The 13,688-nt window shown below is 39.9% G+C and overlaps 1 protein-coding gene across 3 annotated transcripts in view; it reads left to right on the plus strand.

Moving 5' to 3' along the window:
* Positions 1 to 13,688, plus strand: part of rab3gap2 (RAB3 GTPase activating protein subunit 2 (non-catalytic)) — a 95,434-nt gene that overhangs the window by 74,638 nt on the left and 7,108 nt on the right. For all 3 annotated transcript variants that reach the window (XM_067988876.1, XM_067988877.1, XM_067988875.1), the window contains exons 28-32: positions 3,967 to 4,037; positions 8,897 to 8,932; positions 11,632 to 11,706; positions 12,919 to 13,137; positions 13,543 to 13,632. In XM_067988876.1, the coding sequence (XP_067844977.1) occupies positions 3,967 to 4,037; positions 8,897 to 8,932; positions 11,632 to 11,706; positions 12,919 to 13,137; positions 13,543 to 13,632 (491 nt within the window). The remainder of the gene's footprint in view (positions 1 to 3,966; positions 4,038 to 8,896; positions 8,933 to 11,631; positions 11,707 to 12,918; positions 13,138 to 13,542; positions 13,633 to 13,688) is intronic.

Here is a 13,688-nt window from a genome sequence, read left to right on the forward strand (position 1 = left end):
AACCCCTTGTGTGCAGTTGGATAGCCACGGCAAAAAAAAGTTCCCATCCTCCCACCTAGCTTTTGCTATCTCCTTTACTGCTGCTGAGAATCTAATTGCTCCGACTAATAACAGTAGAAAAAATTCCGGTGTCTGTAGAAGCTTCCCCATGACACCCTGATGAGTTCATCATTACTATCTGATTTATATAAATTGAGTGTGTTTTCCATTTTCCCCCACAGATTGGGGATTTAAATTGGGGCAGAATTAGCAAATTTGTCATTAAGGGGCAGCATGTAGGTGAGGGGTCAAGAATAGGTCCATGTAGACTGAGGTAATTGTGTGGAGGTGCGAAGAGAAACCATTGCAAGAGATGATCAGGCTATGGTGGATAGGTAAGAGTGGAACAAAGCGAGGCATCCCTCCGAGCTGGACGTAGGAGGAGAGGCGTTGAAGGATGATGATGTGGTCGACTGTGTGAAAGGCTGCGGAGAGGTAGAGAAGGATAAAGAGGGACAGTGCACCATGGTCACGGTCATGGAGGTTATAATTTGTGACTTTCATTAGTGTTGTTTCAGTGCTGTAGCAGGGACAGAAATCTGATTGGCGAGATTCAGACGTGGAGTTGCAGGTAATATGGGCACAGATTTGCAAGGCAACAACACCTTCAGGGACTTTGGAGAGGAAAGGGAGGTTGTTGATAGGGTGGTAGTTTGCAAGGACAGAGGGGTTGGGGTGTATTTTTGAAGAAGGGGATGATGATGGCGATTTTGAAAGCGAGTGGGGGACAGTACCTGAGGAGGGTGAACCATTTACAATGTCAGCTAACATGAAGGCTAGGAAGGGAGTCAAGGACGTATGTGGTGGACAAGGTGAGCTAGGAGAGGACAAGGCAAGAGATGGGACAGAAACAATGCAGGTTCAGGGCTAGCGCAGGCCTTAGGGGAATTTTGGCTTGGTGAGCAAGGGGAAGGTGGGAGGGAATGCAACAGAGGCAGCTGAATGATAGACCTCAAATTTAGTGACCAAGAAGTCTATGAGCTCCTCGCACTTATTGGAGGTGAGAGTGGAACAGGGAAGATGAGAGGAGTTTAGGAGAAAAGAAGCCAGGTGTTATTGTTGCTGTTCAGCATGATTGTGGAGTAGTGAGCGGTTTTGGCAGAGGAGAGCGAGTTGTGATAGAGCTTCATGTGGTCCAGCCAGATCTGCTAATTGATAGCTAAACCAGTTGTGCAATCATTACTTTGAGTCTGTTGTGATTCGGTCATCCTCCATTTACCTTTCCTGTGCCCTGTGCAGAGGGATCAATTTCATAGGCAATTCCACGCTCACTGTGAACTGAAACATGACTTTTAGGTGTTGTCATTTATCATCCCACCACCAATCTCCCTTTTTTCTGTAAGATCCTCAAATGTGTTGCCTTCAAGCTCTATGCCCATCTGTCCTGAAACTCCTTGTTCAAATTCAGCTTCCGTCCTTCTCACAGCACCAAAAACAGCTCTAGTCAAAGTCATGAATGACATCCTCTGTGACTCTTCGTGTGGTGAATTATTTCTCCTCATCCTCATCTTCATCTTTTCTGCAGCATTCGATGTGTCGCTGGCATGTGGTCAGATTTCACACATACACTGATAATACTTTTCGATGGAGTCAGATTTCATACGTACGCTCGTGATAACTCAATCTCTTCACGTCTCTTGAATCCGTGCTATCAAACTGCTCGTCCATTATCAAGTCTTGAATGAGTAACAACTTCCTCCAGCTCAATATGGGGGAAGACTGAAACCATCCAACCCTGCTACAATTTCTGCTCCCTTGCTACTCTTTCAGGATGAATCTGACTGTTCATAATCTTGATGTCCTGTTTGACTGGATTATGTTTTAAGTTCCTATCCAAGACTGCTTACTTCTACCTCCACAATGATGCCAACCTCCAGCTCTCTACCTCAGCCCCATTGCTGCTGAAACCCTTAGATTTGCTTTCATTACCTCCAGACAGCTACTTCAGTGCTCTCCTTGTTGGCTTCCAATCCTCCATAAACCCCAATTTTTCCAAAATACTTCTGCATTTACGCCGTCCCACACTAAATTTTGAAGTGTAATGGGATCTAAAGGGTATTTTTCTCAATCAAATAAATGGTCAGGTTTCAACTACACACTATCTTCCTGACAAGTTATTCATGGTATAATGTTTATATAGAGAGTAGTAGCTCCCCATCGACTGACCAGCACCACATTTTCAGAACATAGCGACGGACCCCTTGTTGGGACAATTGCAAAGGCTATGGAGAAACATAACCAAGTAATAGTCCTGTGGTATTAACTGTTTCTAATACCTGGGTGAACTTTGTGTCTAACACTTGTTAAGCAGTCCGTATAAAGGTGACTCATCAGCACGAGGCAGATAATGTGCATTTGTGTATTTCTCTCTTGCACACACCCAGGCTGTTTAGAGCAAGCAGCAATCAAAGTGGCCACAAGATAGCCAGCTCCTAAAATCCCCTGAAAAGATACTTAAAATATTAAAATTGTATCATACTTGTACCTGCTTGGCTCAATTTTCATATTTATAAAACAGTAACAAATCACAGCTGAAGAGATGGAGACTGTACAAATCAAATGTGAGGAAAACAATTAGATAAACGTCCAATGAGGAATATCTTACTATATATGAAAATAAGCATAAAAATTCAGCAGAAGTGACCAGTAAAAGAAAGAAGGGGAATGAACCAAATTGGTCAAAGTATTTCTTTACAATCTAAATTAGCTTCTCAACTACACTGAACATTTATTACCCAAAAGAAGATTTGTAACATTGTAAAGACATTAAAAAAATCTTTACAAGAAAACGATTAAACTTTCAAGACATTATTTTGACTTGTTCCTCATCCCGCTCACAAATATAAATTCAAATTGCAAGCCTTTTTTATGGTCGCAGAATGTGAACTAACGTAACTAACTATTTTTAACTAGTCAACATATTTAGTAAAATCTAGTCGATGCCCTGTGGCATTGCATAGGGGTATTGAACGTGCAGTAAGCACCTAGAAAGGAGTTTTCAAATGAGAGGATGGGTCCAAAATATTTAAAGGGATGACAGCAGCGGGAAAACCACCTCTGTGGAATTAGTAACTTTTTAAACAGTGGTGAAAATATTTGCTTATTTAGTTAATATGATTGGGTTGGGTTGGGTTGGTGGGGGGAGACGCCATTTGAAGGACATAGCACTATAAAGGGCCAGCAGTGGGGGAAATAATTACTTTTTTTACATCAGTGTCAAAATATTGATCTTTAAATGCAGGCAGGCAGCCAGCAGCTTCAGTAGAATTTTTTATATATTTATTTAAACAGCAGCAGCAGTGTAAAAGCAGCATGGAGATGTAAATATCTATTTATTTGTGTATCAGCCATCTTTTTTTTTACATTGGCCATTTATATATTTATTCATACACAAGGGAGAGTGGCAGAGTGAACCAGCAGGAAGGCTGAAAAGTGAACTGGGTAGGCTGGTTCAGAGACAATAGCAGTAGTAGCCACCAAGACCAGGGCAGGGGTGAGATAGCATGATGCTTAATGGACACCATGCTCGTGGCCACATAGATTCTGGGGAGCGACAGACTAGGGCTCAGAAGGAGACCCAAAAAGGGAATAGGATAGAAGGGCCCAGTGGGAATGGCAAGATTGTTAAGAAGAGTGCAAACAAAATAGACTTCAGAAACTAGATCCACATTGTCACCTAGTGTGCAGAGCCCACAACTTAATTGTTACAAGCAACTGTTTACATACAGAATTTGAATTAAATGTTTACATAGGCTATTTCAATATCAAATGTTGAATTCCAAGCTTAATGCATAAAATTGAATATTTTAATTGCATTACAATAATTACATTCTTACTAATTTTTTCATGTTTTTATAGTTGAATGAAAACTTGTGCTAAGTCATAGCATTTATTTTAGTGTAGCTAAATACTTTCCTCTCTTTGCAGGCATTGCTGTAATGATGTGGAACACCTTTATTGTAAAGAGACTGTCAGCAGCTGCGTACCTAATGGATAAGGTAGAAACCAAGCATCTTCTTACGGAATAACTGCCCTTATCATGTTGATGTTCCTGCATGATTTCATAGTATCATTGTAGTACAGCACAGAAGGAGGCCATTTGGCCCATCGTGCCTGTGCCAGATCTTTGAGATTAGACCCACTCCCCTGCTCTTTCCTCATAGCCCTGTAAATTTTTTCCCTTCAAGTATTTATCCAATTCCCTTTTGAAAGTTATTATTGAGTCTGCTTCCACCACCCTTTCAGATAGTGCATTCCAGATCATTACAACTCGCTGCGTTAAAAAAAAATGTTTCCTCATGCCGCCTCTGGTTTTTTTGTCGATCACCTTAAATCTGTGTCCTCTGGTTACTGACCCTTCTGCCACTTGAGACAGTTTCTCCTTATTTACTCTGTCAAAACCATTCATGATTTTGAACACCTCTATCAAATCCCCCCTTAACCTTCTCTGTTTTAAGGAGAACAACCCCAGCTTCTCCAGTTTCTCCACATAACTGAAGTCACTCATCCCTAGAAAATTCTTTCTAGTAACTTCATTCTAATAAATCTCTTCTGCATCCTTTCTAAGGCCTTGACATCCTTCCTAAAGTTTGGTGCCCAGAATTGAACACAATTCTCCAGCTGAGGCCTTATCAGAGTTTTATAAAGGTTTAGCATAACTTCCTTGCTTTTGTACTCTATACTTTTTATTAATAAAGCCCAGGATCCCATATGTTTTTTTAACTTGTCCTGCCACCTTCAAAAATTTGTGCATGTGCACCTCCCAGTTCTCTCTGTTCCTGCACCCCTTTTAAAATTGTACCATTTAGCTTATATTGCCTGAATTATTCACAATATTTATTAACAACTTAGATGAAGGCATAGAAAGTCTCATATCTAAGTTTGCCGATGACACAAAGATTGGTGGCATTGTAAGCAGTGTAGATGAAAACATAAAATTACAAAGTGATATTGATAGATTAGGTGAATGGGCAAAACTGTGGCAAATGGAATTCAATGTAGACAAATGTGAGGTCATCCACTTTGGATCAAAAAAGGATAGAACAGGGTACTTTTTAAATGGTAAAAAGTTAAAAACAGTGGATGTCCAAAGGGACCTAGGGGTTCAGGTACATAGATCATTGAAGTGTCATGAACAGGTGCAGAAAATAATCAATAAGGCTAATGGAATGCTGGCCTTTATATCTAGAGGACTAGAGTACAAGGGGGCAGAGGTTATGCTGCAGCTATACAAAACCCTGGTTAGACCGCACCTGGAGTACTGTGAGCAGTTCTGGGCACCGCACCTTCGGAAGGACATATTGGCCTTGGAGGGGGTGCAGCGTAGGTTTACTAGAATGATACCCGGACTACAAGAGTTAAGTTACGAGGAGAGATTACACAAATTGGGGTTGTATTCTCTGGAGTTTCGAAGGTTAAAGGGTGATCTGATCGAAGTTTATAAGATATTAAGGGGAATGGATAGGGTGGATAGAGAGAAACTATTTCTGCTGGTTGGGGATTCTAGGAGTGGGGGCACAATCTAAAAATTAGAGCCAGACCTTTCAGGAGCGAGATTAGAAAACATTTCTACACACAAAGGGTGGTAGAAGTTTGGAACTCTCTTCCGCAAACAGCAATTGATACTAGCTCAATTGCTAAATTTAAATGTGAGATAGATAGCTTTTTGGCAATCAAAGGTATTAAGGGATATGGGCCAAAGGCGGGTATATGGAGTTAGAGCACAGATCAGCCATGATCTTATCAAATGGCGGAGCAGGCACGAGGGGCTGAACGGCCTACTCCTGTTCCTATGTTCCTCATTCTTCCTACAAAAATGCATCACTTCACACTTCTCTGCGTTAAATTTCATCTGCCATGTGTCTGCCCATTTCACCGGTCTGTCTGTGTCCTCTTGAAGTCTGTCACTGTCCTCCACAATGTTTATTACATTTGCGAGTTTCGTGTCATCTGCAAACTTTGCAATTATACCCTCTATTCCCATGTCCATATATATCAAAAACCACTGTATACTTCCCTCCAGTCTGGAAAACAACCGTTCACTACTACTACTCTGCTTTCTATCCCCTAGCCAATTTTGTATCCAAATTGCCACTGTCCCTTTAATCCCATGGGCTTTAATTTTGCTAACAAGCCTATTATGTGGCACTTATCCAATGCCTTTTGAAAGTCCATATAGACAACATCAACCGCACTACCCACATCAACCCTCTCTGTTACTTCATCAAAGAACTCAATCAAGTTAGTCAAACACAATTTTCCTTTAACAAATCTATGCTGACTTTCATTTATTAGCCCATACTTTTCCAAGTGCCAATTTATTTTGTCCCGTATTATTGTCTCTAAAAGTTCCCCCACCACCGACATTAGGCTGACAGGCCTGTAATTGCTGGATGTACCCCTCTTCCCTTTTTTGAACAGGCTTATGCCATGCCATATGCAGTGCTTTCAGTGATTAAGTGAATGGGAAAAACTGTGGCAAATGGATTTCGATGTAGGCAAGTGTGAGGTCATCCACTTTGGACCTAAAAAGGACAGATCAGAGTACTTTCTAAATGGTGAAAAGCTGGAAACAGTGGCGGTCCAAGGAGATTTACGGGTCTATGTACATAGATCATTAAAATGTCATGGACAGGTACAGAAAATAATCAAAAAGGCTAATGGAATGCTGGCCTTTATATCTAGAGGACTAGAATACAAGGGGGTAGAAGTTATGCTACAGTTATACAAAGCACTGGTTAGACCACACCTGAGGTACTGTGTTCAGTTCTGGGCACTGCACCTTAGGAAGGATATATTGGCCTTGGAGGGAGTGCAGCGTAGATTTACTAGAATGATATCTGGACTCCAAGGGTTAAGTTACGAGGAGAGATTACACGAACTAGGGTTGTATTTCCTGGAATTTAGAAGATTATGGGGTGATTTGATCAAAGTTGTCAAGATATTGAGGGGAACTGATAGGGTAGATAAAAAACTATTTCTGCTGGTTGGGGAGTCTAGGACTTGGGGACATGGCCTAAAAATTAAAGCCAGGACTTTCAGAAGTGAAATTAGGAAACACTTCCACATGCAAAGGGTGGTAGAAGTTTGGAACTCTCTTCCGCAAACGGCAGTTGATGCTAGCTCAATTGTTAATTTTAAATCTGAGATTGATAGATTTTTGTTAGCCCCATACCCCTTCATATCTTTGGTTAAGGCGGGTATATGGGGTTAGGTCACAGATCAGTCATGACCTCATTGAATGGCACAAAACGCTCGACGGGCTAAATGGCCTACTCCTGTTTCTATGTTCCCATCTCTATCGGAATTCCCATATTCTGCAGGAATGCCATCCTAAAACAGATAGAAGGACTTTGTGTATGTTAACATTTATATGAGAAATCAAGTTCATCTAAAACAAATGGCAGGAATTGCATGTTAGAATTTCTTTGGCCATCTTGTTGCTGTTCATCTTGGAATATGAGTAGGAGAGACATAAAGAGCAAAAGAAAGAAAAACAAGAGCAGAACAACAGAGAGAAAGAAAGGAACTACATAAATCACAAGAACAAAAATGTAAAAGAAAAATAGCAATGCGTGGCAGAGACCGGGTCAAGAACAGTAGAGTAACAGTAAGTTATACAATATTCTATAGTCTTAAATCAAACTTCCTGTATGTATATGAGTAATTGCAAAAAAGTATAGAAACTATTTTCTTCCTGTACTTTGTGTTTCTACTCATGTACCAGGAAATGCAGGTTGAAGTGGCAGTGTGATGTAGACTGGAAGTCTGGTCATGATACAAGAGCACTGACAACCTGTCAAAGGGTTTGTGGAAAAATTGAACTTAAGAATTCAATAGAAAATGTCATATTTACTGTCCCCCTTTCAAAGATTAACTTTCCTGTTTGGTAAAGGGGCCTAAATGTCAGTTTACTGATTTGCTGAGATTTGTTTGCTTGGTAGAGGTGCATGTTCTGTTTACACTGTTTTTGTTGCCATCTACTGGACATTTTTATTCTAAACTGACAGTGATACCTGGAAAATACTCACATACCAACAATGTGGAACTTAAAGATTGACTGGTACAAGTACTTCAATGCCACAGGGTAGCAATACCAGTAATGGCTTTGGACTGTAGTCCAGAAGCAAGGGAGTGCACCTGTTGGCAGAGACCAGCTGCTTTTATATTGTTCTAAGGCCACTGGCTTCTGACACCCAGGTCTTATGCAGCTGGTGGCAATACCAAATTAAATTGCCAGATTTACCAAGGCTGATTACCCTGGAGCAAAGTAAAAGCAGCTTATGATAATGTGAGTATTATAAAACTACAAAAGAAGTTTGGTTCAAGTGCTGTTTTTTTATGAATGTACAAATCACAGCATGTCATATACTGAAATCGAGCTCTCGTAATGTCAGTGCTCATGGATAACAAAGAAGTGTGGGCTTAACTGACGCACTTGAGTTTGTTACATGCTAAATAATTAACGGATCTTTTGTGCTGCTTTTGTAGTTTAAAATACCATGCTTTACCGTCCTGCTGTCTCAGTTGATGTTAGCTCAATTGTTAATTTTAAATCTGAGATTGAATGATTTTTGTTAACGAAAGATGTTAAGGGATTTGGGGCTAAGGTAGGTATATGGAGTTAGGTTGCAGATCAGCCATGATCTCATTGAATGGCGAAACAGGCTTGGGGGGGTTAAATGGCCTACTCCTGTTCCTATGTTCCAAATTTATAAAGAAATCCAATTAATTTCACTATTCTGACAAAGCATAGCATATATGCTTACTTGCATGATTATATCATATTCAAGTCACTTGAATGTTAGTCATGAAAGGCAGCATTAAAACTGATCAATATTGTTTCTTTATTTAATAGGTTGGGAAGGCGCCAAAGGACAGACTGTGCAGAAGAGTGAGTATTTGTAAAAATATTCAGGACATAAATTGGCCCAGATTAATCTTTGGGACCTGAACTCAAACAGCCTAGACAGACGGAGATACTTCTCTTTTACCTGGAAAGGGTTCAAAGTGAAATGAACCTGTAATGTTTCAATCTAGTTCACTGTGCAACACAATACGACACAAGTAGTATATAGTAGGCATATTAGAAAAAAATGATTAATTGCCTTAAATTTTTATTTTTATGCTTGAGTCCTTGATTTAACATAAATAAAAAATAAACTACTACATTGTTACATGTCATCATCAAATATGCATGGGTTGCTGTACATTTTTTTATGTGCAGTTACGTAATTTAATTCAGTGGATTTCTGCAAGTGTTAATATTGACGTCAAATGTGCAATTGGATAAAACTGTGCCATTTTCCTGTGAAGGGGTGAGCTTTCTCTCCATGATGGCTGTTCAGAATTGCACATGAATCAGGATGGTGGAGCATGGTAGCTGCGGTCTTCTTCACCTTAAGACCAGCGAAGCTCTGTACTCAACCAACAGGCTAGGTGCTTTTGATGAAGTGGACTGTGCTTTATTTCCCTTGTGGGATGACCTTGAGAGTTGTGTTTGTGTTCAGTTTGTGCTTTCTCCCAACACTTCTGCCTTGTATTCACAACAAAAAGGCAATTTCCATAAGTAAACTGATTCTTCTATGATCCAAAGCTTTGCCCTTATACTAGCCGTGTCTGGGATAGCATGCCCAGAATTAACGACTACCCCCTCACTGGAAATCACTTGGACTGCTCACCATGCTTTTCTAACTCTTTCAAGAAATGGAAAAACCAGGCTAAAATTTATTTCAGATTAAATAATACACAGAAGCAGTAAGATATGGCAAGATACTGAGAGTACAATACTTAGAAAACAGTAAAGATAGAATCAGTACACTAGGGGTTAAAAACCCTTTTAGAACATATTTCATACACTTTTTAATAAGCAACAGGATTGTGAATAAAATCTTTTTTTTCCAGAGATCGTAAATGTGATGTGTGGATGATGCAAATCTCAATTCATCCATAGAGTTTGAATCTCTAGTCAGAACTAAAGTCGGTGGAGAATTCCCTAGTGTTTAACCACTTCCAGTGTCCTAGGCCCAAACATCTTCAGCTGTTCCATCAATGACCTTCCCTCCATCATAAGGTCAGAAATGGGGATGTTCGCTGATGACTGCACAGTGTTCAGATCCATTCGCAACCCCTCAGATAATGAAGCAGTCCGTGCGCGCATGCAGCAAGACCTGGACAACATCCAGGCTTGGGCTGATAAGTGGCAAGTAACATTGGCGCCAGACAAGTGCCAGGCAATGACCATCTCCAACAAGAGAGAGTCTAATCACCTCCCCTTGACATTCAACGGCATTACCATCGCCGAATCCCCCACCATCAACATCCTGGTGGTCACCATTGACCAGAAACTTAACTGGACCAGCCATATAAATACTGTGGCTACAAGAGCAGGTCAGAGACTGGGTATTCTGCGGCGAGTGACTCACCTCCTGACTCCCCAAAGCCTTTCTACCATCCACAGGATGCACTGCAGCAACTCGCCAAGGCTTCTTTGACAGCACCTCCCAAACTCGCGACCTCTACCACCTAGAAGGACAAGAGCAGCAGGTACATGGGAACAACACCACCTGCACGTTCCCCTCCAAGTCACATCCATCCCGACTTGGAAATATATTGCCGTTCCTTCATCGTCACTGGGTCAAAATCCTGGAACTCCCTTCCTAACAGCACTATGGGAGAACCTTCACCACACGGACTGCAGCGGTTCAAGAAGGCGGCTCACCATCATCTTCTCAAGGGCAATTAGGGATGGGCAATAAATGCCGGCCTCGCCCACATCCCATGAACGAATAAAAAAAAAAATCCCTTAAACCCAACGCTCTTCCTCCTCTTTCCCAATGGAAACCGTGAATCCTTGTGGCCAGACTCTCAATCTTGCGCCACGCCCAAGCTTTCCTCTATACCCACCTCAAGTTTTCATGAAGGAAAGAACACTGGATTGCATTTTTTTGTATTTGTATATCACTCTGTGTGGAGAAGTTCCTCCTAATTCCTGTTTGACTGGTGTTTTCTAATTCTGTATTCATGTCATCCAGTCTGGAACGTGACACCCACCAATCTTAGATACTATAAGTCTAGAATCTTTCTAGAGAGTGTTGCTACGACATGCATTTAAATCTGTGACCAATTGCCCATTCTGCTTTATCAAATATATTATGGATATGATATGCTCAGATTAGAGGAAGCACCTGGCAGTGCCGTGGTGCAGAATGTCACTGCTCCAGTGGATGGTATTTTGCCAGTTTTCCTTCAATTCTTTACATGGTGAGTTACCAATCTGGACTGTGTAATTGGGGGAGATGCTGACAAAATGCAGGGGATTCCTCCCAGAGAGGAAGAAATTGAGGAGCAGCTTTGTGTAGCTGCTTGTATTCTTTCTAAAGCCATTAACAGAAGCTTCGAAGCAGATCACCTGGTCACTTGTTCTTTCAGCCGGCACTAATGTGTGGTACGTTGGGACCTAAGGAGGGGGAAAGTGAAACGGAAGCATTTTTAAAACAAATGGAAGTGCTGATTGATGATTTTAAGTGTTTTATTAGGAAGTTTGATTATCGTTTTTAATCGATTTTTTTTTTTAAAATCTTTTCTGGACAGGATGTAGGCATGAGTGACACAGCTATGACGTCCTTCCTTGGCTCTTGCTCGCTGCTCATTCAAACCCTAATGGAGGTAAAAAAAAATTCATTGTATTTAAACAACTTTATCGTGTTTGGAATAGTGATTTTTATATAAGAATATAACTATTGTAGAATCGGTAATAGTTAGAACACTCAGTTCATCTTTTGGGACCTATGTTTGAATCCAATGTAGACTGTGGGATGAAAAGCCCTTCAATGTAACAGCTTTTGGGTGTCTCCGTATATGGGCTTGAGCAGACTCCACCAAGTTACTTATGAGCTTGAGCCCAGATAACAGAATGGCATTAAACCTCAAAAGACTGCTATTGGAAATAATAGGAGTATTATCTGGAGATGAGGCAGTGCAGAGGGACCTTTTAATCTACCGCTAACCCTCGCTAAACCTGACCTCGGAGTGCTTAATGCCAAAACTGGATGCAAGAGGAAGGAAAAAGTTCCCAAGCACCTCGGCAATTGTCAAAAATATAAATAGTGCAAAGTATTAGAAATAGATTTCCTATAGATGATATTGGTTTTAGCATATAAAATATTAAATATTCCAGTAAGCTATATGTCTTGAATGTTCATATTCATACTGAAGATTCACTTTGCCAACCTGAACAATTAACTGTGGTAGATTGCAGCCTTGAAATTAGTATTAAATATCTATTATGTTGTTACACAAAGCATATAGTTTTTAATGTTGTGGAAGAGGGAAAGAGTATTTTGTTTGGGGTATATAGCAACTACCCATGTGCTCCAGAGAAATTTTCATGAACAAAGTTAACTGAAAAATTGTGTAGCTTTAATTTTATATCTGGCATTCTGATATCTTTTTGTGATCAACGTTACTGAAACGTTCGGACGCTTTATACGACAAAAGGGCAAAGGTGAAATATGTGGAAAGTAAGGCTGTCGGTTGTATGATGGTTGTGTTTTAGAAGTAAGGACTGAAATAAAATTATTGCCATTCACTAGCAGAAAATGTAATGCTTTGGGAAATAGGTTTGTTTAATTGTCCAGCATACCAATACACCTTACATTGAACAATTAAAAAAATGGAACCATATTTGTTAATATAAATGAAACCCTTTGTAAGTAGATGGAAAAATTAAAAATAAAGTCAATATCAAAAGATTTTTGAATTTTGTTTCTGCTTTGTGCATGTATGTTCAAACTGAAAATAGATCTAAGTAAACTTTTTATATAGTTGCTACAAAATTAAGTGTCTCCTTATGTTGCCCTTTTTTAAAAAATAAATCAGGCTGAAGTTAGCAGCGATGAGATGAAGGAACCATTTCTGGACATTGAGGACACCTGGTCATCTGTTGAGGGTCCAACTTCAATAGTGGATCTAGCTCTAGAACAAAGACATGTCCATTACCCATTGGTTCAACACCACTATATTCTGTCTGTTATTATGCATGGAATAATGCTCTTTGGGATGAAATCTGTCAAAATATTTAGTCTATTTGACAGTAAGGTATGGTATTTGAAAGCTAATATTGTCTTTTACTATGTAAGATGCTGTATGCTGAAAGACAGTAGAGTGTTTCTTTAATAGACTTAGAACCTTTATTCAACACTCTCTGTATAAACTTGTTTACATTTGGTACATGCTATGCTTTTTAAAATGTGTAATATAGGTTTTTAAATTTGACAAGTCTTCCACATTGCACATGTTATACTTTAAATGTGTTTGTAGCACAAAAAACTTTTTTCCATGTTAAGGCACCATATATATAAATATGTTATGTTATCTAGCTATTTCAGCACCATTCTGATTATTGTGCAATGTGCCATTCATAACTGGAAGTTGAAAATTCTATCCTTCTATCCTGGGCAAAAAAGCAGTCTCAAATACTTTGTGTTGTATCTTTGTTTCTAGGGCAAAAATGCATTTTTCAAGGAATTGACATCAATCCAGTTGCTGCCAAGTGGAGATATGGATCCTAACATAGTCTCCCTCAGACAGCAGGTAATAAAATCATTGAAAGGATTGTTACTCATTAAGATAATCATTTGCAATTATTA

This window comes from Heptranchias perlo, chromosome 8 (assembly GCF_035084215.1).
Source record: "Heptranchias perlo isolate sHepPer1 chromosome 8, sHepPer1.hap1, whole genome shotgun sequence".
Classification (NCBI taxonomy): domain Eukaryota; kingdom Metazoa; phylum Chordata; class Chondrichthyes; order Hexanchiformes; family Hexanchidae; genus Heptranchias; species Heptranchias perlo.